Source organism: Balearica regulorum, chromosome 22, assembly GCF_011004875.1.
Source record: "Balearica regulorum gibbericeps isolate bBalReg1 chromosome 22, bBalReg1.pri, whole genome shotgun sequence".
Taxonomy (NCBI): domain Eukaryota; kingdom Metazoa; phylum Chordata; class Aves; order Gruiformes; family Gruidae; genus Balearica; species Balearica regulorum.
In genome coordinates, this window is record NC_046205.1 from 6513841 (window position 1) to 6535153 (window position 21313).

Genomic DNA, 21313 nt, shown 5'->3' on the forward strand with positions numbered 1-21313 from the left:
TTCTCCCCTTCCCGCTCAGCCCTCCTCCCCCATCAGCCCGTCTGTCCATCCGTCCGTCCATCCGTCCCTCCTGCCAGCCTGGAGTCCGGGAGCCCCTCTGCAGCATGGCACCAGCGGGGACGGGGGAGATGGTCCCCCCACGCCTCGCCGCCGGTGGGAGCCGCTTCCCTGGTGTGCGAGCGAGGTGGCAGTGGCGGGGAGACCTGCCCGCAGCCCGTGTCCACCCACGGTGCTGGTGACTCTGCCCCAGGCCGGGCTCAGTGCCGGTGGGTGGGACGAGAGCGTGGACGTGGCTGGCGGCCACCCCTTGAGTGTGGGGCTGCTAGAGATCACCTTGGGGGGTCGCCCCTTCTTCCTGAGCTGCCGGTGCCCCGTGGGAATGGGACACCCCGGGATGGGGCTGTCGTGTGCCTGGTGCCCCGCGGGGCCAACGGACACCCCAGGATGCTGCTGCTCCCAGCTCCCCCATCGCTCCGCACAGACCCGGGAGCGGGGCAGGGGGGTCCCCAAAGGTCCCCTCTGGGGCAGAGCGGCATGGTAGGCCAGGAGGCTGCATCTGCCCCGTCCCTGTCCCTGTCCCTGTCCCCACCCCTGGTCCCTCTCCGAGCACCCTGTCTCCCCCAGTGTCCCTTTTGGTGGCAGAAAGGGGGAGGACCCTGTCCCCGTCCCCCACCCCGTCACGCCAGCAGCCCCACGCAGCATCACCAGCCACCCCCAGGCAGAGCCGGTGGGTGCCGGGCAGCTCCTGAAATCCAGGGCCAAGCCTTGCCTGGGGCAGCGGGATCGGAGGCAGCTGGGGGGGCCCAGCTCGCGCCCCCCACGTAGCAGGAGAGCCAGGGCCTGGCGGTGGGATGCCTTGTCGGGGGGTCCCTCGTCCCGGGGGTCTGTCGGTGCTAAACACCTCCGGGACAGCAGCGCCCGCTCAGCCACCCTTTCCCACCCCACTCCCCCCCGCACCCCGGATTTAGGGATGTGCCTGGGAAGGGCCCCCCCGGCCCCCACCCCGGCCAGCGCCGTGCAGTGACCGTGACACGTGGCTCCCTTTTTATTGTAACGAACCGCCGCAATTAATAAAGATGACTTTGGTTACTCCGGGCCAGCGGCCACCTCCCTGCCGGGACACGGCTGGCACCGGGCTCGCCTTTCCCCCGTCTACTGCCCCTTCGTGTCCGTGGGGCGGGAGAGGGGTGTCCATGGGGTGGGAGAGGGGTGTCCGTGGGGTGGGAGAGGGGTGTCCGTGGGGCGGGAGAGGGGCTCTTGCTGGGGTAGGGGGAGGTCTCCCTGTGGGGTAGCTTGGGGGTATCTGCGGGTCTCCCCGTGTGTATCCCTGTGGGTGTCTCCCTGTGGGTTTCTTCCCGTGGGTCTCCCTGTGGGTGTCCCCCCGTGTCTCTCCCCCCATGGGTGTCCCCCCGTGAGTGTCCCCCCGTGGCTCTCCCCCCATGGGTGTCCCCCCGTAGCTCTCCCCCGTGGGTGTCCCCACGTGGCTCCCCCCCCGTGGCTCTCCCCTCTCCCCCCTGTGGGTGTCCCCCGTAGCTCTCCCCCCGTGGGTGTCCCCCCGTGGGTGTCCCCCCGTGGCTCTCCCCTCTCCCCCCTGTGGGTGTCCCCCCGTGGGTGTCCCCCCGTAGCTCTCCCCCGTGGCTCTCCCCCCGTGGCTCTCCCCCGTGGGTGTCCCCCCATGGCTCTCCCCCGTAGCTCTCCCCCACGGGTGTCCCCCGTGGCTCTCCCCCCGTGGCTCTCCCCCCGTGGCTCTCCCCTCTCCCCCCGTGGGTGTCCCCCCGTGGGTGTCCCCCCGAGGCGGGGCGGCCTCAGCCCCGGGCCACTCCTCCAGCGCCGCCGATCCCGCGCCGTCCGCCAGGGGGCAGCACCGCCCCGCCGGCCGCGGGGACGCCTCTCTCGGCCGCGCTCCCGCCCGACGCCGTTGACCGGAAGGGGCGGGGCGGCGGCGGCGGCGGCCGGGCCCAGGTGAGCGGGGGCCGCCCGGGGCTCGCTCCGGCTCCGGCTCCGGCTGCGGGGGAGCCCCGCGGGGGTCCGGGGGTCCCGGCGCGGCCCAGACGAGTCCCTCTTCCCCGTAGATCAGTACTGAGGCCCAGGTGCGGCCCGATCGGTGCGGCCTTGCCCGCCGGGGCCTTGCCCGGGCGCTGCCAGCCCGCAGGCCTCGGGCGCCGCGGGAGGCCGGGCCCGGCTTGTGACCGCCGCGTTTCGCCCCCTGCCAGCCGCAGCCCCCGGCGCCATGTGGTCCGTGCTCTGGGCGGCCGTGCGCTCCAAGGCCCCGTACGTCACCTTCCCGGTGGCCTTCGTGGTGGGGCTGGTGGGCTACCACCTCGAGTGGTTCCTGCGCGGCGACCCCCCGCCCACGGCCGAGGAGGAGAAGAGCATCTCGGAGCAGCGGGAGGACCGCAAGCTGCAGGAGATCGCGGGCAAGGACCTGACCAAGGTGGTGAGCCTGAAGGACAAGCTCGAGTTCGCCCCTCGGGCCGTGCTGAACAGAAACCGCCCGGAAAAGAGTTAATCGAATGGTTTGGGCAAACACGGTGCCCTGGAGCGACTGGCCCCGGGGCTGGGGCCGGCCGCCGGAGGGCTGTGACCTGCAGCACCATGCTGGGGACTCCCCTGTCACCTGCACGTCTTCCACCAGCCTCCCGCCTGCACCGGGCTGTACCTGGGCAACATGCTGTGCCTGCTGCTGCTGCTGCTCTTCCCCCTCCCGGGACCCTCTGGAGGGTCGGAGTTTGCCCACCCCACCGATGCACTGGAGACACAGCAGCCAGACCTCCTTTGTGGCAGAGCGGGCAGGGAGCCATGCTTTGGAGGTGGAGTGTGTCTGAAACTCATCAGCTCGCAGCCTGTCCTGGCCCCTGAACCACAAATCCCTCTCGGTCTGGTTCCACCGACATCTCTTTAGGTTTGCTTTCTTCCACGGTGTGAAGATAGAAGAAGCTTGGACCCGAGTGACGTGGGGTTGGGGTCAGGCTGCCATTCTGCATACAGCTCTCCTGTGGCTCTTTGCGAACCCCGACCACAGCACCACGCTACCGCATTACACTCACGGGAGCCTGAGCAGTAGGGGAGGTCTCTGGGGAACCCCTCTCTGCATCGTCCCCGAGCTTCACAGTGAGGAAGGAGGATGGGGGGAAGTGGAAGTCCTGGCCTTGCTTCCATCATGGAGCTCCGAGCGTGGTGGTGGCTTTGGGCTGTCATGTAGAGAACGGGGAGATCTCTGCCCTGTACAGGAAAAGCCAGAATAAACTTATGTCAGTCCTTGGGCCACTGTGTCTTCTGCATCAGCACCTGGCCCCAACCCTCAGAGGGTTCAGAGTGTGTTTCTGCTCCCCATATTTTTAAGAAGCATCCCCTTCTACAGTGGGAGAAGTGCCGTCGTTGTCCTTGGCTAGGCACTGACGTAGGGGCCTGGCACGGCTGGCAGAGGGCGGCAGGCAGGAAGGAGTGGGGGCACTGAAATCCCAGCCCATGCTGTGGTTGTGCCTCCCTCCTGGTTCCCCCAGCCACGTCATCTGCTTCCCTTCGACCTCCTTATCTGGACAAGAAGGGCTGTGGCCGTGCCGGGTGGGGGCCCTGGGGATGGAGGGGTCCGGCTGGGCTGCTGAGCGGAGGGAGGCTGGCAGCGAGCGCTGGGGACCGGTGGCCAGCATCCCCTTCAGCCTCGCGTGTCACCAGCATGGCAGGACCAAACCCCAGTGAGAGCTGCCCGAGCAGGGCCAGCCGGTAACTGCCGCTGCTCTCTGCCGGCAGCGTGCCAGGGCCGAGTGGCTGTAGCTGGGGTTATCGCAGCCGGGCGGCTTGTTTTTTCCCGTGGTGCCTGAGCGAGGCCTCACTGCTGCCCCAGCCCAGCCTTCCCCTCCCGGCGACAATAAATCTGTCGTGTCTGGTGCGAAGCCCTGAGGTCAGCAGCCAGTTCAGCGTTTTGCTTCACTCTGTCCCTTTTCCTCGGGGCCAGCTCCTGCCTTGCTGACAGCTTTACTGCTGGCGCTGCCCGGCTGTGTTTACCTCCCGACCTGCTGTCCTTGGGCTGAATCGCTGCCCTCCGGCAGGGCTCGTGGCCTGCTGCTGCCGGGAACTCGCAAGCCTTTGCTGTCGCAGCATGCGAGGGCAGCTGAGGCTGGGTTAGAAGGTGCAGGAGGAGTCTTGGAGCGATGTAAAGGCCCTGCCCCACTGCCGCCTCCTGCACTGGGGCTCACAGCACCTCTCGTGCCACCACCCTGTCCCCCCCGGCAGACTGGCACTGTTCCATGGGCTCTCCCCTGCCCTTGGCCTCTTGCTTTCCCAGCCTGGCTGCAGGGTGACGCTGGGTGACGGCTCTTCTCTATTGTGCGCTGGGGTGGGAATGGTCCCGTCCCTTCCCCCAGCCAGGACCAGCCAGACCCTGCTCGGAAACGTCTTCCGAAATGCCTTTGTTCACCCCGCGACGGAGTGGCTCCCTCGGCTGTTTATAGCCCATTGATCCGCCTGTTCCCAGGGCCGGCCGGGCACAATCGGGCTTTGTTGGGGCCTCACTGCCCCGTTTCCTCCCCTGGGCCTACGCGGTGGCGGTCGGGTGGGGGGTGCTCCGGCGCGGTGCTGGAGCAATGCCCTCGGGAAGGACTGAGCCCTGACAGCACCTGGCTGGCAGCCCCTGCCCTGCTCTCACCACGGCTGCCTTGCTGGTCCCGATGCATTTCCAGCTGGTTTCCTTGTGTTTGGGGACTCCCAGCCATCCCCACCGCAGAAGCCGGCATTGCTGGGGGGCCGTGGTCCCCTGCAGGCGCTGGGGCAGGGGTGAAGCCGCTTCCCAGAGACCGGTCGCCTTTCTCCTAATCCCTCAGTGCCATAAACCCACCCTTCCTCCCATTGAATCCCAACAATGTGCTGCCTGGGAAGCACCGGCTGGACAAGAATAGGAGCCGGCAAGCACTCGGGGCCGAGGCGAGCAGCCGCGGTGGCTCATGAAGAGTGAGAGGAAGCTTTGTTGAATAAACCATTGTGGCAAAAACTGGCTTCCCAAGCCTGCACACAACTGCTTAAGCACGAGTCCTTGGTCTGGTCCGGGGCATTTTTATCCAGCTATTCCCAGCACAACACAGCCGGGTGCTGCAGCACAGCTGGGGCTGTGCGAGGGCGGGGGAACATGTCCCCAGGCAGGGATTCCCATGCCTGGCCTGGAGGCCGGCGTTTTGCGGGACAGCATCCTCCCAGGGCTTGTCCGGCTTTGGGGCAGTCCCGTCGGCCGGGGCTGGCTGCAGCTGCTCTGTGCCACGGGGCAGGGATTGAATCCAGCAGCTGCAGAAGTGCTGCCTGCCCCGTGCGGCACGGGGTGGCCGTGCTCCAGGCTCGGGGGGGAAGCAAGCTGGCTGCTGTGCTCTTGGCACGGCCCTGCTGCCTTGCTGCTTGCTTCCTCCCCGCCGGCTCCGAGGGTGGCTGCAGGTCCCGGGCTGACCCTCTGCCCTGCCCAGGCTGGGTTGTTCCCGGGGGTCCGTTACGAACAGCTTGCGAGAGGAGCAGGTGGCAGTTTCCGGAGGCAGGATGCAGGGAGCGAGCCAGGGCTGTGGCGGGGGGGGGAATGAGCTGTGCCCCAGCTCGGTGGGGGTCAGCCCCAGGGACTGGGACAGCTGCTGTGCAGGCAGGGGCAGTGAGAGCCCCCCCCGGCCGCTCGGCACGGCTCGGCACACCTGGATGGCTGCAGCGGACGTCCGGTTAGCTCAGAGCAGGGATGCACCACCTGCGCGGGGCTGGGGACACTGTGACCTTGTGCTGGCACAAGGGCTGCTCGGAGCCACTGCTCCCCTTCCCGCAAGGCCCGGAGCGACGTTGCTTTGGGGAGAAGAGGAGCAGAGTGGGGGGGGGGGAGCTGGACCTCGCAGGACTCGCACTCCTGCGTCCCGTGCTGGAGCAGCGCAGTCACCCCGGGGCACCCAGGACCTGCACGCAGCGTGGTGTCCCTGCAGCTCCAGGACACGGAGGGTGCTCGCCCCAGCTGCACTGGAGAGCAAACGGCGCGTCCCCTCGGCCCAGCCCCTGCAGCCCTTGGGGTGCCCGCTCCCTGCCCGGCCAGCCAAGGCTGTTTCCCCAGGCACCGGTTTTTGCCCTTTTCCCGAGCGCGGTCGAGCCCTTCCCCAGCCTCCCTCTCTCACCTCTTCCTGCCACGGCCCCGGTCTGCCCTGCCATGGCCACGGCTCCTTTCTCTGGCCGGCAAAAGCTCTGAAGTGCTGTGAGAGAGGAGCAGCTCTGCTGTACAGCGAGGTGCTGCCCCCCGAGTCCTGCCCTGGGACAGGTACAGTGCGACATGGTCCCTTCCCACTTGTCATCGCCACTTCTCGTGGCCGCAGCCCAGGGCTGATTCCCCATCCCCAGAACCCCAGGGCCACCGCAGCTACTTTTAAACCAAATTGACCTTCCTCACACCATGAAAAGCCCCTGAGCACCACGTGGGCAGCGGTTTCTGCCCTCCTGGTGCTGCGCTGGGCTGGTGCCCTGAGCTGCTGGCGGGGGGCAGAACCCACCCCGGGGTGGGCATGGGGTGCTGGGCGCCCTGGTCCCATTGCCTCTGCGCGAGGAAGCGGCCAGAGGGGAGCGACAATGTCAGGATGCGGGAAGTCGTTGGGGCTATTGAGCGCGTTTCCTCCCGCCCACGGTTCTCACGCATTGTCTGCTGTGCCCGCGCGTGGAAGGCTAAATATAACCCCGCGCCAGGGATGGGCCCGGGGGAGGAACGGAGCTGTTTGGGATTTGCTTTTCCTTCGTTGTGCACTGTTGGCAGTAGCGCTGATAAGGGCACGATTATGCCTGGTTTGGTGTTGCCTCAGTGGTGGGTGCTGCGGGCAGGGGTGCAGGGCTCAGGGTCCGTGCCTGGCCCAGGAGGATGCTCCTGCCTCTGTCCTCTCTCCCAAGGAGCTGCAGAAAACAGGGTGCTGGGGGGCTGAGGGCACAGCCCCGGGCATGGATGGGGCCCTGGCGGGACACGGGGAGGGGGGGCCATGGTGTGGCCCTGGCTGGCATCCGCCTGCCCAGCCCTCTGCCCTTCCTCCCCTCTCAGCTGTGATTTTCCTCCCGCTGCAGCTCTTTCCTGCAAGCGGGTCAGATTTAGACACTTGCTGTTTTCTGTATGCTGGGAAAATTTAAAAATAAACTCCTTGGTGCTCAGCCAGCGCCTCAGGCAGAGTCTTGCAAGCGGGACACACTGTGGCAGCCCTCATGGCTCCTCTCCCCCAGCCCTGGGGAATGCAGGGGGTGTCTGGCATGGACTGGTCCTAACTGGGAGGAGGGCAGGAATCTCCTTGCAAACCCGTAGCTGTGGGGCAGTGACTGGCGCAGGCTCCCAGGAGCTGTGGCTGGCATTAGGGCAATGTCCCCAGCAGGAATTGGGGTCCTGGGGAGTGTGTGATCCCTCCAGGACTGGCAGAGCCACCCGAAAGCCTTTCCTGACTCAGGGGGTGCTCTGAGCACCAACCCCCCCCCCAGCATCCTCCTGCGCCCTGCAGTGCTCCCACCCCACGGCCCTGTAACCAGGGTGCTGCTGCCATCCCAGCTGGGTGGTTGGCATGGCCATGCATCACGGCCCATACTCAGGGCTGTGCTCGCTGCCCGTTATCCCAGAACTGGACCCGGAGCTGGGTCTCTGGGTGCCCATGGGGAGCCCCTCACCGCAGCCCCCAGGCTGCCTGTGCCCCCGCAGAGCTCAGCATCGTGGTATGGGGCCGGGCACCGGCGCAGCGAGTGCCGTTCCCAGAAAGAGACCGGAGGGGTCTGTTTACTCAGGAGGGAGCGCGGAGGTGTGAGAAAGGCAGTGCGTGTCCGGCCTGCCGCTATCTGTCCCCGCGCTGTGCCAGAGGGCTTCGCCGGGCCAGCCTGCGCCCTTATCAGCTGCAAACTTTTATTTGCCTAAGGGCTGCCCGCCTGCCTTCTGGGGGGCTGCTGCCAGCAGCCGTCTCTGCTGCCGCCCCCTCCCCGGCCCTGCCACGCAGGTGAGCCCCTCGCTGTTGTTGTTGGCGTGTGCTGCGGCCAGGTCCCGGCGGCGTGGGGTCACACCGGCCACCCCGAGCCGCCTTGTCACAACATGGGAACAATAGCGGGGCCAGAGCCATGTTTGCGCAGCGCCCGTGGCTGGGCACAGTGTCCAGGCAAGGGGGCTCTCGGCTGTCTTGTTTTCCACCTTGCAGGGCCGTTCGGAAAAGCGTGATGCTCCCTCGGTGCCAACAAAAATATCAGCCCAGGAGAGGGGAGGTGAGCGGGGGAGCACTGCCAGCGGGTAAACACACGTCGCGGCTGCACCGTTACCTTTCACACGGGCATTTCCTCCTGGCCGAGCGTGCCGGGCTGCTTTCCCCAGAAAGCCACAGCACTGCGGAGCTTTGCAGCTCTGCTGATGCCTGGTGAGCACTGGGCTGTGGTCCCCCATTGCACTGGGGTGCCCCAGGGGGTCCCCACTGGGCGCAAGGCAGGGTCCCTCCAGAGATGGTGGGAGCAGGGCAGGGTCCTCCAGAGGGGATCTGCCCCAGCATCCTCACGGATGGCGCAGCTGAGAACTGGCAGTGTGCACCCCAGACCCCCACCCCAGGGGATTTCACAGCCCGGTCCCCAGCAGGGAGGGGAGCCAAGGCCAGCCCAGGCTCCGCACCAAGGGCAGCACAGAGGGTGCCTCCCTCTCCACTTCCTCCAGTGGCGGATGGCAGCGATATCACCCCGTATCACCCATATTTCATTTTCTCCAGGGTATTTTTAGCCCGTCCCACCCTTGCTGAAGAGGCCCTCGGCAGAGAGCAGGCTCTGCCCTGGGCTGGCTTGGCCGGAGAAAATAAACAACAGCCCCAGCCGCATTGTGTGCCTTTATCTGCAGCTCATTTCCACCTATTATACAGCCATGAGCAGCTCCACGGCCTCCGCTGGGTTTATCTGTGGTAGAGCTGGGGCAGAGAGGCTGGCTGCAGGGCTGAGCTCTGCCTTGAGCCGAGGGGACAGGACCCTACAGCAGGGAGGGTTGTGCTGTCAGTGGGTGAGCGGCACCAGCAGCACAACTGGAGCTCAGCGCCACTCTCACCCCACCACCCACGGGACAGTGGCTTCCCTCTCCCTTGGCCCCAAACCCTTCCTCCCCTCCCCAAGGCAGCTGCACGAAGCACAGTCAGACCATACGTCACCTTTTTCATTCATCCAACTTTATTCAACTAGATGCAACACTGAGTCTGCCAGGGGGAAAGGAAACAGCCCTGAGGGCAGTGCCCCCATCCCACGCTCGTGCCTCGGTCACGCAGGACCGACCGTCCCTCGGTCACAGCAGGACCTTCCCCTTTCACAGCATCAGTGGGCTGGGGAAGTTGGGGCAACTGTTCTCATGGCAGCCATTGGTTCTTTGGTCCCCCCCAGCACCTCAGCCCACAGCAGGAGATGACTAGTGCAAAGTAATAAAACCAATAACCCCCCAAACCAGCAGTTGCTAGGCTAATTCCTCCCCAAAAACCACAGGGCTCAAGAGCGTGTGGCCCAGGCTGGACACGGCTCCCCAAATCCCCTGCACAACTGCACCTTTAAGGCAGAAAGCTCCGTGCTCAGGCCAGCACGTTAAAAATAACTTAGAGACACACATCACATGGGAAAGGGTCCAGGGCCAGCAGGCGAGGGGGGGTTCACGCTCCCTGGGCGGCCACGCGGTGACCCTGCAGCCATCAGGATCAGCCGGTCTTTGCAGAGCCCCAGCTGGGAGCTGCTGCTGGCTGAACCCCCCCCCCGTGCCCCACAGAGAAGGGGCAGCTCCTGCAGCGAACCCCAGGCCGGAGCCGCTGGCCCTGCTGGCTGCCTGCCGGGCTCACAGGAACAGGACGGGGCTGGTGGCCAGGACCCGTCAGGCAGCGCTGCCCCAGCCCAGCTCCCCCCAGCCCTCCCGGGCTCAGCCCGCTCCGTGCGGAGGCTGGAGGCAAGCGGCTTCCCACGGCCGCACGCCCGGCTCTCACGCCGGCGGGGGCTGCGGCAAGCTCCGGGGTCCGGCTGAGCCACGGCTCCCAAGGGGCAGCAGCCTCCCGTGCAGCCTCGGGACAGGCTGTTCCCAGCTGCGTGGCCCCAGGGATTTCTCCCTTTCCCACGGCAAGGCACGTGGGACGCGCTGTCCCGGGGAACTTTCTGCAGTTTCCTTCCTTGCAGGGTCTGTAGGGAAAAGAGGAGAGAGCGGAGGCTCCGCTCCAGGGCAGCTGAGCATCATGTCCCAGGGGCAGGCAGGTCTCCGCGGGCTCCCGAGGGGACCCCGTCTGTACAGCACAGCACCAGGCAGGAGGCAGCTGCCTGCCCGTGGCCAGCACCTACACAGGCACGAGGGACGAAGGAAGGTCCCCTCGGCCAGCCGGGACCAGCCCGGCACTAGACGTACTGCTTTTTGGAGGCCGAGCTCCCGGGCCGGCTGCACAGCTTCTCCTCTGGGGCGGGGGCTTCGGCAGCCCTGGGGGCGTAGGGGTCTGACAGGGGCCTGCTGCCTCTGCCCAGCGCCAGGTTCTCCTCGTTGTGGAAGTTGGCCCAGTTCTGCTCGCTGGAGAGCTTGTTGTAGGCCTGGTAGGGCGGCATGTGGCTCTCGGCCATGGGCAGGAAGGGGTAGTGCTTGGGCGGGTAGGGACCTGAGACCATGTCCTCGGCAAAGGTGTCCCTGCTTGGGCTGGTCGGCACCGACACCTTCTTGATGTTGCTAAGCAGGTTCTTGCAGCAGAGGTGGAAAAGCTCCAGGAGGTTCAGGATTAAGGAGATCAGGCCCATCACCAGCATGAAGATGATGAAGATGCTCTTCTCGGTAGGGCGAGAGATGAAGCAGTCCACCTGATGGGGGCAGGGGTCCCTCTTGCACACGTAGCGGGGCACCATGGAGAAGCCGTACAGGTACCACTGGCCAACAAGGAAGCCAGCCTCAAAGATGCTCTTGCAGATCACGCTGATGATGTATGTCCACATCAGCGCCCCTCGGATCTTGAGCCGCCCGTCCTCTGTCACATAGATCTTGGACATCTTCTTCTCCACAGCTGCCAGGGCCTCCTCAATCTTCGGGTCCTTGCTGTGGATAGCCCGAAGCTCGCTCTCCTGTTGCTTTAGCTTCTCCTCCTTCCGGGAGAGATAGACAACGTGGCCAAGGTAAATCAGGGTTGGGGTGCTGACAAAGAGGAACTGGAGCACCCAGTAACGGATGTGGGAGATGGGGAAGGCTTTGTCATAGCAGACATTGGTGCAGCCTGGCTGCTTGGTGTTGCACACAAAATCCGACTGCTCGTCCCCCCAGACAGACTCCCCGGCCAAGCCCAGGATGAGGATGCGGAAGATGAAGAGCACAGTGAGCCAGATCTTCCCGATCACAGTCGAGTGCTCCTGGACTTGGTCCAGCAGTTTCTCCAGGAAACCCCAGTCGCCCATCTTCTAGGGAACCTCGTGCCTCTGCCAGCAGAGAGAGGAGGGGAGGGGAGCCAAGTCAATTCTCTGTTTCCGCGCTGGAGGGCACAGTGCAGACAGGGCTACCTAAACCCCAGGCTTTCTCAGGGCACAGCTGCTCTGCCGAGGGTCCCAGCAAACCCACCGAGGAGCATCCCGCACCCGGGGGAGGGAGCCAGGCAGGATTTCTAAGCCCAGGACTGCTCCTCCTGCACCCTTCTGCCCAGCGGAGAAACATGGGTGGGGGAAGAAGAGGCAGCACAGGGATTCACCTCCCCCAGCAGCACCCACGGCTCGTGGCTATACCGGCCTCCCGGGACACAGCCCGCAGCAAAGGGCTCACCGGGCAGCTGGTTTGGGGCTGCCGTGGGAGATCAGGGCCACGGCACCCAGAGAGGGGGCACAGCAGGGGCTCACAGGAGCGGCCCAGATGTGCCTCCTACAGACCGCCCCAACTTACCGGAGAACAGAGAGCAGCAGGGTCGCAGCAGAGGAAGCACAAACCCCTGGGGTACAGCAGCCACCCTGACACCCATTCACCCCAAACCAATGGGACAGCCCCCAGACAGCTCCCTTGCTGCGGGGCGATGGCACCCAGCCCCAGCACGCTCCCCCTTACCCAGGGCTCTCCCCACCCTGGGGACTCCTGAGGCCGCTCACGGACCCGCTGCCGCTCCGGGGACCCCGGGCTGTCTCAGCCGGGGAGCACAGCCCGCATCCCCCCCCAGGAGCTCTGCCCTGCAGCCCGGCTGCGAGAGAGAAAGAGAAAGCGGCCGCAGCCCTGACTCCTAATTAACCTCTGCCAATTAAGCGGGCAGAGGTGCCAGCTGGGCCGTTAAGGGGACACCCAGCCGCGGTGTGGCGAGGGGGGGGTGCCCCGAAGCAGAGAGCGGGTGCAAGCAGCGAAGGGTGCCCCGATGCGGACAGCGGGTGCCCCCTGCCCCCGAGCACGGTGTCCCCGAGCGGTGCCCGGTGTCCCGGGGGAGCCGCAGCCGCCGGGGGGGGGGGCCCGGGCGCCGCTCACTCACCTCCGCCGCGCCGGGCACGTCCCGCCTGGCTCGGGCCGCGCTGGGTGTGAGCGGCCGGGCCGGACCGGGCGGCTCTGGCCGTGCGGGGCCCGGGGGAGCCGGGGGAGGAGCGCGGGCAGGAAACCGGGGGGCCGGGGCTTAGCGGCGTGCCGCAGGTGTGCGGGGCCGCCCCGTCCCGCTGCCCCCGGCCGAGGAGGCGGCCCCGGCGGGGCGGGGTGGGGGCGGTGGGTTCGCGGAGCACCGCCCTGCCGGGACCCCCGGGGACAGCCGGCGCCGTCGGGGCCGAAGCCGGTGGGGAGCCGGCGGGGGCTGCGCGGGCTGTGGGGAAGCCCGGGTGTCCCCGCCCGCTCCTGCCCGGCGGGCTGCGGGAACAAGCCGGTGGCCGGCATCGCCCGTGCCCGGCTGCCCCGCTGTGGCTGGGGCTCCGCCACCGGGAGGAACCCGCTGAGCGGGGGAGGGAGAGACCCACCCGTGATGTACGGACCCTGCCCACGAGCGGGACCCTGAGCAAGTCACCCCACTGCGCGCCCCTAAAGCCGCCGCGCTTTTGGTGCCCGCATCGCGGGCGGGGGCACCAGGGGAGGCAGGGCCGGGAAGAAGCCCCGGGCCGTGCGGCGGGGTGGCCCCGGCGATGCTCCGTCCCCTGCCCGCGCCGGCCGGGCCGCTGCAGCGGCGCTCGGCGGGTCCCCCCGCGGGTCCGTGCGACGGGCGCTGGGTGGTGCTGGAGCCACACGGAGCCCGGCGCTGGCTCAGTCCCGCGGCCGCGGCTCCGGGGGCTGCGACCCGCCACCGGGTTTTAAGCGGGGCTTTGCTGGCGGGGGGCTCAGGCGGGGCGTTGCGGGGGGTGCGGAGGCACCGCAAGAAGGAGGGGGGGGACAGCGGCTGGTGGTTTATGTACAGGGTTAACTCCTGCTGGCTTCGGGGGGGGGGGCAGGCAAACCCCCTGTGTGTGCACCCCCTCGCTGTCCTGCAGCGGCCGCCAAGCGCTGGCACACTTGGCATGGGCTGCGTGGGGCCAGCCGAGGGCAACGGGCTTGGGCTCTAAACTAGAAACTGGGCCAGTCCGCACACGCAACTGGGAGCTGACACCTCTCCAGCACCGAGACGTGGCGTTTCCTCGTCACAGACAGTGCTGGGGCTGAGTGGAGGGCAGAGCCGGAACAGCATTGTTATGTTTAATATAAAATAATTGCTATGCTCCAGGTAACGCCCACGTGCCGCTCCGTGCCGTGGCACCAGGGTGCTGCGGAGCCCAGCGCCCATCTCCCAGCCCGCGCACTATGAACGCTGCTTCCCCCTCCCACCCCCCAGGGATGCGGCTGCCCAAGCGGCATGGCCCCCTCCTGGTGCCCGTCCCCAGGCCTGCTCTGTGCCCCACCAGCCCTTGACGGGTGGAAACAATCACCTCAGGGGAGCTGCTCCAAAACCACTAAGGAACTGGAGCTGCCCTCACCCTCGCTGTGCCAGCTCCCACGTTGCTCTACCCACCAGGAGGACCGTGCCCAGCAGAGGCTTCAGCCACAGCCCCCGTGAGCCGTGCAGGTGTCCCAAAGCAGGTACCCCCACGCTGGTGCCAGAGCCGCTTCCTGGCCGGACACCGTGTGCTGTTCAGCCTCCTGGAGCGTATTCCTCCGGCACAGGTCACCCAGGGCTGGTACCACAGGTGACACGGTGCTGGGGTGCCCACGCGAGCAGCCCATGCTGGAACCACTTTTTCCATGTCCCGGCACAGAGCCACGTTACCCTCCCGGCAGCACGGGCATCGCTGTCACGGCCTCTCGCGGTGGCACAAGCCCCGCGTGTGTCGGTGCACACCGCGACACGCTCGTGGGTCTGGGGGAGCGTGGGTGGGTGGAGCAGAGCTGGAAACACGGCTGGCCAGAGCACCAGCAGACCCTCCGCGTAACGCTGCTTAAGGGGAGATTAAATGGAAATAATTTCTATTTATTGTAATATTTATCAAGGTTTAGTAAATAATTGATGCTGATTTCTCCTTGATTTCCTTGGGGGGCAGTGTGTGGTTCTGGTGAATTAAAGTTTAATGACATGTGACAAGCCGGGAGAAGTCGGAGCGGGCGGACGCTGGGCACGCTGGCCGGGAGCTCGACCCGTGCTGCCCTGGCTCGGGTGGGAGTGAAGGACATCCGGCTGTGGGCTCCTGGGGAACCTCTGCACATCCAGTTCTTCTGCCTTCACCAGTCCCCTCGATTTGCAGTGTGCAGAGCAGATCCCAGTGTCTACAAACAGCACAGCGTTCATTGTCCCTTTGGATCCATCGCTGAGACCGTGTGTGACGCGTCTGTCTGAGGTGAGGGGGGACACAGAGGCACCGAGGGAAGCAGCAGAGCCAGCAAAGCCCTTTGGGCAGGACATCAGCACGGCGCTTGCATGAGCAAAGGGGGAAAAGCTGCTTGTGCCCCGTTTGGCAAACTGGGGACTGTCACTGCACTGGGTGACACCAGCCCTGACCAGGCACCGAGCGATGCGTTCGTACCCAGCGTGGAAACAACAGAGCTGGAGGACCCAAGAGAAGCTGTTGGGACACGGGAGCCCTCATGCTCCCTCCTGCCAGCCCCAGTCCCGCGTGCCCTCCAAGCTGAACGGCTTCATCCCTGCGGCTTTTGGCTGGGCTCTCTGCCGGGTCAGACAGTGCTGGTTGCCACGGCGGGGCCGGCTGCTCGGCAGAGTCGTGCATGGTGTCTGTGCGTCGGTGTGATGTCCAAACCCTACGGCACCACCACGTGCAGCTGACCAAGCTGGGGCTGCCCTCGCCTTACCTGTGTCTGCTCGGGCACCCATGGGCCTCTCTTGGGGAACTTTAGTTTTTCGGGTTTAGTCGTTATTCACACGGGTCGACTCGCGAAGGTTCGGGGACTTGGCAGGCTTGAAAAGCTGCTGGGTCAAGGAGAAGGTGAACCAGCTGGGATGGGCGAGCTCACAGCTCCTCTCCTCTGTGGAAAGAACAGACACTCTCAGGCATGCCCTTGGGCAGCTGGCACCCACCTGCCACCGAGCATGCCCGTGCCACTGGGACACCCAGGGATGTGCCCGTGGACCTAAGCAGGAGAGTTCCCGTGGATGTGTCCTCCTCCCCTTTAGAGCCATCAAGGTCCTGGATGAAGAGTCTGATGGTGGCATCACTGGTGGCCACCTCAGGGGCCAGCCATCCCTGGACATGCCTCCCTCCCTCTCCCGCTCCCAGCACCCTGTCAGGCAGCAGTCAGGTTGGGAGCCAAGGCCCGCAGGGCTTCCACACACCTAGTCTGGGACTTGTCCTTCTCCTCCATCTTGAGGTGGCACTGGCAGGTGGAGGCCTTGCTGTAGCTGACGGAGCGCTTGGTGGATTTCTTCCACTTCCGCACATTCCGCACAACTCGCTTGAAGATGAGGTAGAAGATCTCACAGACGGTGAGGACAATGCAGATGGAGGAGGCTCCAACCATGAAATAGGTGAAGACTCTTTTCTCGGTTGGCCGAGCGATATAGCAGTCCACAGTGTTGGGGCAGGGCTCCACGTTGGAGCACTTCACCAGCCGTGGCAAGTCGAAGCTGTCCCACATCTTGTGGAGGAGGTAGAGAAACAGGATCTCTATGATAAGCTTGAAGAAGAGGCTGAGCAGGTAAGTCCACCACAGCCCGCCATGCTTCTTGCCCGTGTTGCTGTAGAGCTTGGGGCAATTCTCCCCATTCTTCTCCCGGTTCTTCTTCTCGCGGTCCTCCCGGTAGGCCACGTGCATAATGACCAGGAGGGAAGGGCAAGTGACAAAGATGAGCTGCAGGGCCCAGAGGCGGATGTGGGAGATGGGGAAGAAGTGGTCATAGCAGACGTTGGTGCAGCCTGGCTGCCGCGTGTTGCAGTCAAAGTCCTTCTGCTCATCTCCCCACACGCGCTCAGCTGCCACCACGTAGACCAGCACACGGAAGACAAAGACCACTGAGAGCCAGATGCGGCCGAAGGCTGTGGAGTATTTGTTGACCCCGCTGAGCAGTGCCTGCAGCGTTTTCCAATCCATGGCAGTCGGTGGAGACCAGAATCACCCAACCTGGAGAAACAGCACCAGAAGCAACAGGTGAAGAGATGCGATGGGCAACAGCAACGGGGCAGCTCATCTCTCGCTGCGCTTCATCTCATTGACCTCCCAGAGTCTGTCCCCCACCAGGTTACACTCATTTGGGGTGGGAGGACCATCCTACTCGTGGACAGTAAAGCCCAGCCCCACACTCTCCTGGTGAGTCAGCGGTGACTCAACCTCTCTGTACTTCCTTCTGATGGAGGCTTTGCTGTAAGGGATGAGCCACCCGGCCAAGTCCCTGCCACCAAGTCCCTGGCCTGATTGCGCATGTTGGTATAAATTGGCAGCGCAATCCCCTGGAGCGGGCCAGGATCAACAAGGGGAGGCCATGCCTGGGCGGCAGGCGGGGATGGCTGTGCGGGGTGCTCGGCATGTCAGCAAAGCAAAGGTTTGTGTGGACACCAGCCCTGCGAGCTGGCAGGTCTCTTGGGATGGGGGCAGGAGGGGACTCTGCAGCACATTTCCATCTGTGAATACGTCTACCTTCTCCCCTGCTACCCACAGGCGCACGTGCTGATGGACGACAGGATGGATGCCCAGCACCCTGCCAGCTCCCTCTTGGCTGCAGAGGTGCTGGCTCCCCGTGGGGTGCAGCACTGGACCAGCATGGCTCCCGGTCTGTGCTCCCCAAGCTCATCCTCTTTCCTCCCCAGGGAAGCAGCTGCTGCAGAACCGGGATGCCGGGACACGCCAGGGACCGGTTTTCTCTCGTGCAGGTGACGCCCCAGGCAGCCCAAGCCTGGGTGAGAGTGGGGCTGCTGAAAGCGAGAGTCCCTGCGCAGTTGCCAGCAAGTCGCCCCGGCCGGCACCCCACTGCCGGCAGCCCCAAGGCCTGGCGCCGGCCAAACCGGCTCCGCAGCTCAGCCTGGGGCTGCCCCGGTGCGAGGAGGGCGACGTGCTAAGCCTGACCTGGAGCTTTACTGCCGCCTGAATTTACAAACCCCGGGTGATTTTTACCCAGAGGTGAGCTGGCAGCTCTTGACTCCGTGCCATAAAGGTGTCTCTCGTGACACAGCGCTTCGCGGGCTGGGTCCGTCCCTGCACCGTTGGCTTTTGAGGAGTTGCTCTGAGTAATGCACGCCACCGCCGCTGGGAGCACGGGGGGGCTGCGGTGTGGGGGTGAAGACCAGAGCGAAGCACCCCACGATCCCAGGGTAAGCAGGGAGGGCTGAGCCCCCGAAAGGACAGAGCCGAGCTCCGGCGATGCTCAGAGAAGACTTTTTGCAGCCTCTTTACCTTTGCGAGAATCACTCCAGTTTTGTGAGGAACTGCCAAGTTTTGTGGGTCTGTGCCCGAGAGCAGGACACGCTGCAGGCCAGCTCCTCACACGCCCCAGGAACGGTCCAGCTGCGCCCGCGGAGCTGCTGCGGGTCTGCAGCGATGGGCTGCTGCGGGTCTGCAGCGCCGGGTGCTTGCGCGGCTCTGGCAGAAGGAATGTGCCGAAGCCCCGCGGGAGCCGCGACTGGCCCAGCAGGTTGGGGCCGGGGCTGGGGAGGCGGCATCGCAGCTAGCAAATGCTTCCAGAGGGAACATGTCCCAGATATCACTAGCCCCAACATTTTATTTCTGCATTTTCCAAAAGAGATGTTTTGTATAAGAAAAATATGGGGGTTTTCCAGACAAATTTTTTGTTTCTGGCTATTGAAGAGCCCACCCAGGGAGTACAGGACAGCCCAGGAGCCAACGGGCAGCTCCTGGGCCAGATGGAAAGCTTCATTCAAGCCCAAGCACTAATTCCTTCCTTCCCAGCTCCTCGGGTCAGTCCGCACCGCACGGTCCCACTCCCACTCCCAAGGAGCCGCTGCCGGCTGCCAACCCGGCGCCCTCCGAGACGTACCTGGAGGAGGCTCGAGCTCCTTCCACGCTCACCGGGGGCTGTGGGGTGGGAAGTGCCCAGCACGGGGCATGGCTGGGGGCACGATGGCACACGGGCGATCAGGGTCCCCTCGTCCGGGGAGGGCTGTGCGGCACGATGAGGTGTCCTGGGGCTGCAGGGAAGGAACAGAGCCCGGAGCACTGCCCAGAGCCCGGAGCAATGCCCAGAGCCCGGAGCAATGCCTGGAGCCCATGGGGCTGCCCGGAGGCTGACCCTGGCCAGGACCAAACTGCAGCAAGCCCCGAACCTGCTGCCACACTCCCACGCTGCTGGCCCAGGGAGGCACCGGGAAGCACGGCTGAGCTGAGCGGGGCTGAGCTGGGCTCCCATGCCAGCACGTGCTGAGTGCCGGGGCAGTGCCCCTGCCCCGCACACCTCTGCTTGCCGCCTCGTCTGACACTGGGAAATCCTCCTCCTTGGTAAACCCGTGGCAGCTAGCCAGGGTGCTCCCGCCCAGCCCTTCGCTTTAAAATTGGGAGAGGGGAGCTGCTGTTTTCCCCTCGTCAGCCAAAAGCTGGTGTCACTGGCAGAGCCCGTAGCTCCTGCTTGCCCCCAGGGCCCGTGCCCCCTCGCCAGCCTGCCCACGTCCCCATCTCCAGGGCCCCATGGGCAATGCCGCCCAGCACCCACCTGCCCGGCTCAGCCCAGCACCCAGCACCATGGACCCACGGTGAGGTGGGAAGGGGAGTGCGAGCTCCGTGCTGAGCCCCGTGCCGCGGTGTGGTGTGCGGCGCTGAGGGACCCCCGCAGCCCGGCCGGCGCTGGCTGGCAGCCAGGCAGAGCAAGAGCAATGCTCCAGGTGTGCTCGGCTCTGCCTGCAGCGCCGGTTTGCCTCCCGTGAAGCCCGGCACCTTCATCAGCCCCCGGCATGCCAGCCCGCTGCGTCACCGCCGGGTCCTGCCCCGCGTGGGTGCAGGGCGTTGGGCCCGAAAGCACCCAGCTCCTGCCTGGGGTGCACAGCAGAGCGGGGCCGTGCACTTTCTCTGGGGGGGCTCAGCCTCTTGTGGTCCCCAGGGAGGGCGGTGGGACAGAGGAGCAAGGCCTGGAGTGACCGTTCGTGCTCCTCGGGGTGCCATGCTGTGCCATCCCCCGGGGACCCCGGCACTGCCTGTGGGGTCCCGACGTGGCACTATGCGATGTTGGGGTCCCTACCTTCAGCCACCACAGGCACGGCAGCCCCAGCCATGACACAGCTCCCACCTGCACCCCATTAACACCGCGGGGTCCATCCCCCCACAACCTGCAGGTCCCCAGCAGCCCTGTGAGCACCCCACGCCTCTGCCCCAGCGCGCTGGAGGTACCTGCCCAGCCGGTAAAGAGCCCGAGGGAGGTGGCTGGATCCAGGCAGCTTTCGGAGTAGGGAAGCTCTTTCCCAGCCGTGTTGTCTGCAGCCCTCCTGCGTGCCCAGGTTTTGTCCACGGCGCTGTGTGTGTGTGGGGAGGGGAAGGGTAGTTTGTTCCGTTCCCAGTAACTGGGTGAGTCTGGCAAACAGCTCCTGTAGAGGTTCTTGTCTGTGCACATGCACACACACGCTTGGGTTGAACAATAAAGGCGGGTCAAATCCTGCGGTGCGATCACCGGAGCCAGATTCCTCTGCAAGTGACGGCAGCAGCTCCTGCCAGGTGATGCTCCGTCCCCCGCACGGGTGGCTATGGGCACTGCAAACCTGGCAGCAAACCCCAGGCAAGACCAGGGCAGCCGGGGTCCGGCACCGGGCTCACCACCATCCCCCAGCTACGGGGCAGCCAGCAATCATTGCTAAGAGTCACAAATTACGCAATTATAGCCCACTTTTTAAATTATTTTGCCTTAGTAATAGTTTTGCAACAGCACATCGGTATCTCCAACCTACAGCAACCTGCAGCCACCACCCTGCCGGCGCCAGGGCGTCCTGGACGAGACCTTTCCCAAAGAGTGTCACAGACTGGGTGGCAGAGCACGGCGCGATGGGACCCTGCCCTGCCGGCTGCCTCCAGTCCTGTCCTCCTGGGACCGGGGTTGTGTCCCTAAGGGGACCATCCCTCTCCCAGAGCGCCGGTGGCTCCCAGGAGGCTGAGCCCTGCCCAGGCAGCTGGGTGCCCCGCTCAGCCTCCCCCCCCCGTCCCGGAGCAGCCCCATTTCGTGGCTCTGCAGATGTGGCCCAGGCAGGAATGTGTTTCCGCTCGCCCTCGGTTTACTCGGCCTCTCGGCTGCCCCGAGGCTTTCCCAGCATCGCTCCGGCACACCCCGCGGCCGAGCGCACCGAGACGTTTTCCCAGGCGCTTCCTGGCCCCCGCAGCCCCACGCGGCACCTCGCTGGGGCCACCCCTCCCATGGGGACACGTTTGAAGAGCCCGGCCGGGTGCTTGATGCTGTGAGAGGTTTTCTCCGCACACTTGTGGCAGACAAGGAGCCGCTCACCCAGCAGCTTTTTGGCTCCAGGAAGTCAAATAAAGTGTGTGGGGGTTTGCTGGGCTGGGGACGTGGCAGGGAGAGATCACAGGAGGGGCAGGAGACCCAAAGCAAACCCTCGTGGGGGCCTGGGGGTGCGGAGCGGGGTGAGCCCAGAGGAGGGGGCAGACACAGGCACCCTCATCCCGGACAAGAGCGAAGGGAGGTCTCTGGAGAAGCCAGGAGCCTCCCTTCACCCAGGAGCTGCCTTTGCACAGTCCTATCAGCAGTATCAGGAATTTGAGCTATGTTCTAGAGTGTCGGCATTGCAGGAGATCCGGCAAGAATCTGGGGGCTGTGGCCTTTGAGATAAAACACCCAGGAGAGAAGGAAGATGGCAAGAACCATTGGCAGTTCTGATTTCTTGCTAAGGCAGCAGCTCCCTGCCCCACGGTAAAACCCTGTAAGGGCCAGGTGAAGAGGGGGGCCAGACCCCCAGCAGCCTTTTGCCTGCAATTTCGGCATTTCAGGAGGAGCCACGTGGCCACGGCGAGAGAGTTCAGGTGCCTTTTGGCACAGGC

General features: G+C 65.3%; 3 protein-coding genes across 5 annotated transcripts; 1 reads left to right on the plus strand and 2 right to left on the minus strand.

Annotated features, from left to right (window-relative positions):
* Positions 1-1928: 1928 nt before the first annotated feature.
* SMIM12 (small integral membrane protein 12) lies at positions 1929-3264 on the plus strand. The gene is made up of 2 exons (XM_075773888.1): positions 1929-1962; positions 2214-3264. The coding sequence occupies exon 2, from the start codon at positions 2231-2233 to the stop codon at positions 2507-2509; it is 279 nt and encodes a 92-aa protein (XP_075630003.1). The 5' UTR covers positions 1929-1962; positions 2214-2230; the 3' UTR covers positions 2510-3264.
* Positions 3265-9129: 5865 nt separating this feature from the next.
* Positions 9130-12537, minus strand: GJA4 (gap junction protein alpha 4). The gene is made up of 2 exons (XM_075773974.1): positions 12414-12537; positions 9130-11391 (listed from the first exon to the last, which is right to left on the minus strand). Exon 2 carries the CDS (start codon positions 11368-11370, stop codon positions 10339-10341), a length of 1032 nt encoding a protein of 343 aa, XP_075630089.1. The 5' UTR covers positions 11371-11391; positions 12414-12537; the 3' UTR covers positions 9130-10338.
* Positions 12538-14347: 1810 nt separating this feature from the next.
* On the minus strand, positions 14348-20401 carry GJB3 (gap junction protein beta 3). 3 transcript variants are annotated; one of them, XM_075773715.1, is made up of 4 exons: positions 19664-20401; positions 18324-18474; positions 15672-16456; positions 14348-15364 (listed from the first exon to the last, which is right to left on the minus strand). In XM_075773715.1, exons 3-4 carry the CDS (start codon positions 16424-16426, stop codon positions 15349-15351), a joined length of 771 nt encoding a protein of 256 aa, XP_075629830.1. In that variant the 5' UTR covers positions 16427-16456; positions 18324-18474; positions 19664-20401; the 3' UTR covers positions 14348-15348. The 3 variants fall into 3 exon arrangements, with proteins under 3 accessions (XP_075629830.1, XP_075629831.1, XP_075629832.1); XM_075773716.1 differs by lacking the exon at positions 19664-20401 and adding an exon at positions 18993-19640; XM_075773717.1 differs by lacking the exon at positions 18324-18474.
* Between the last annotated feature and the right edge of the window lie 912 nt (positions 20402-21313).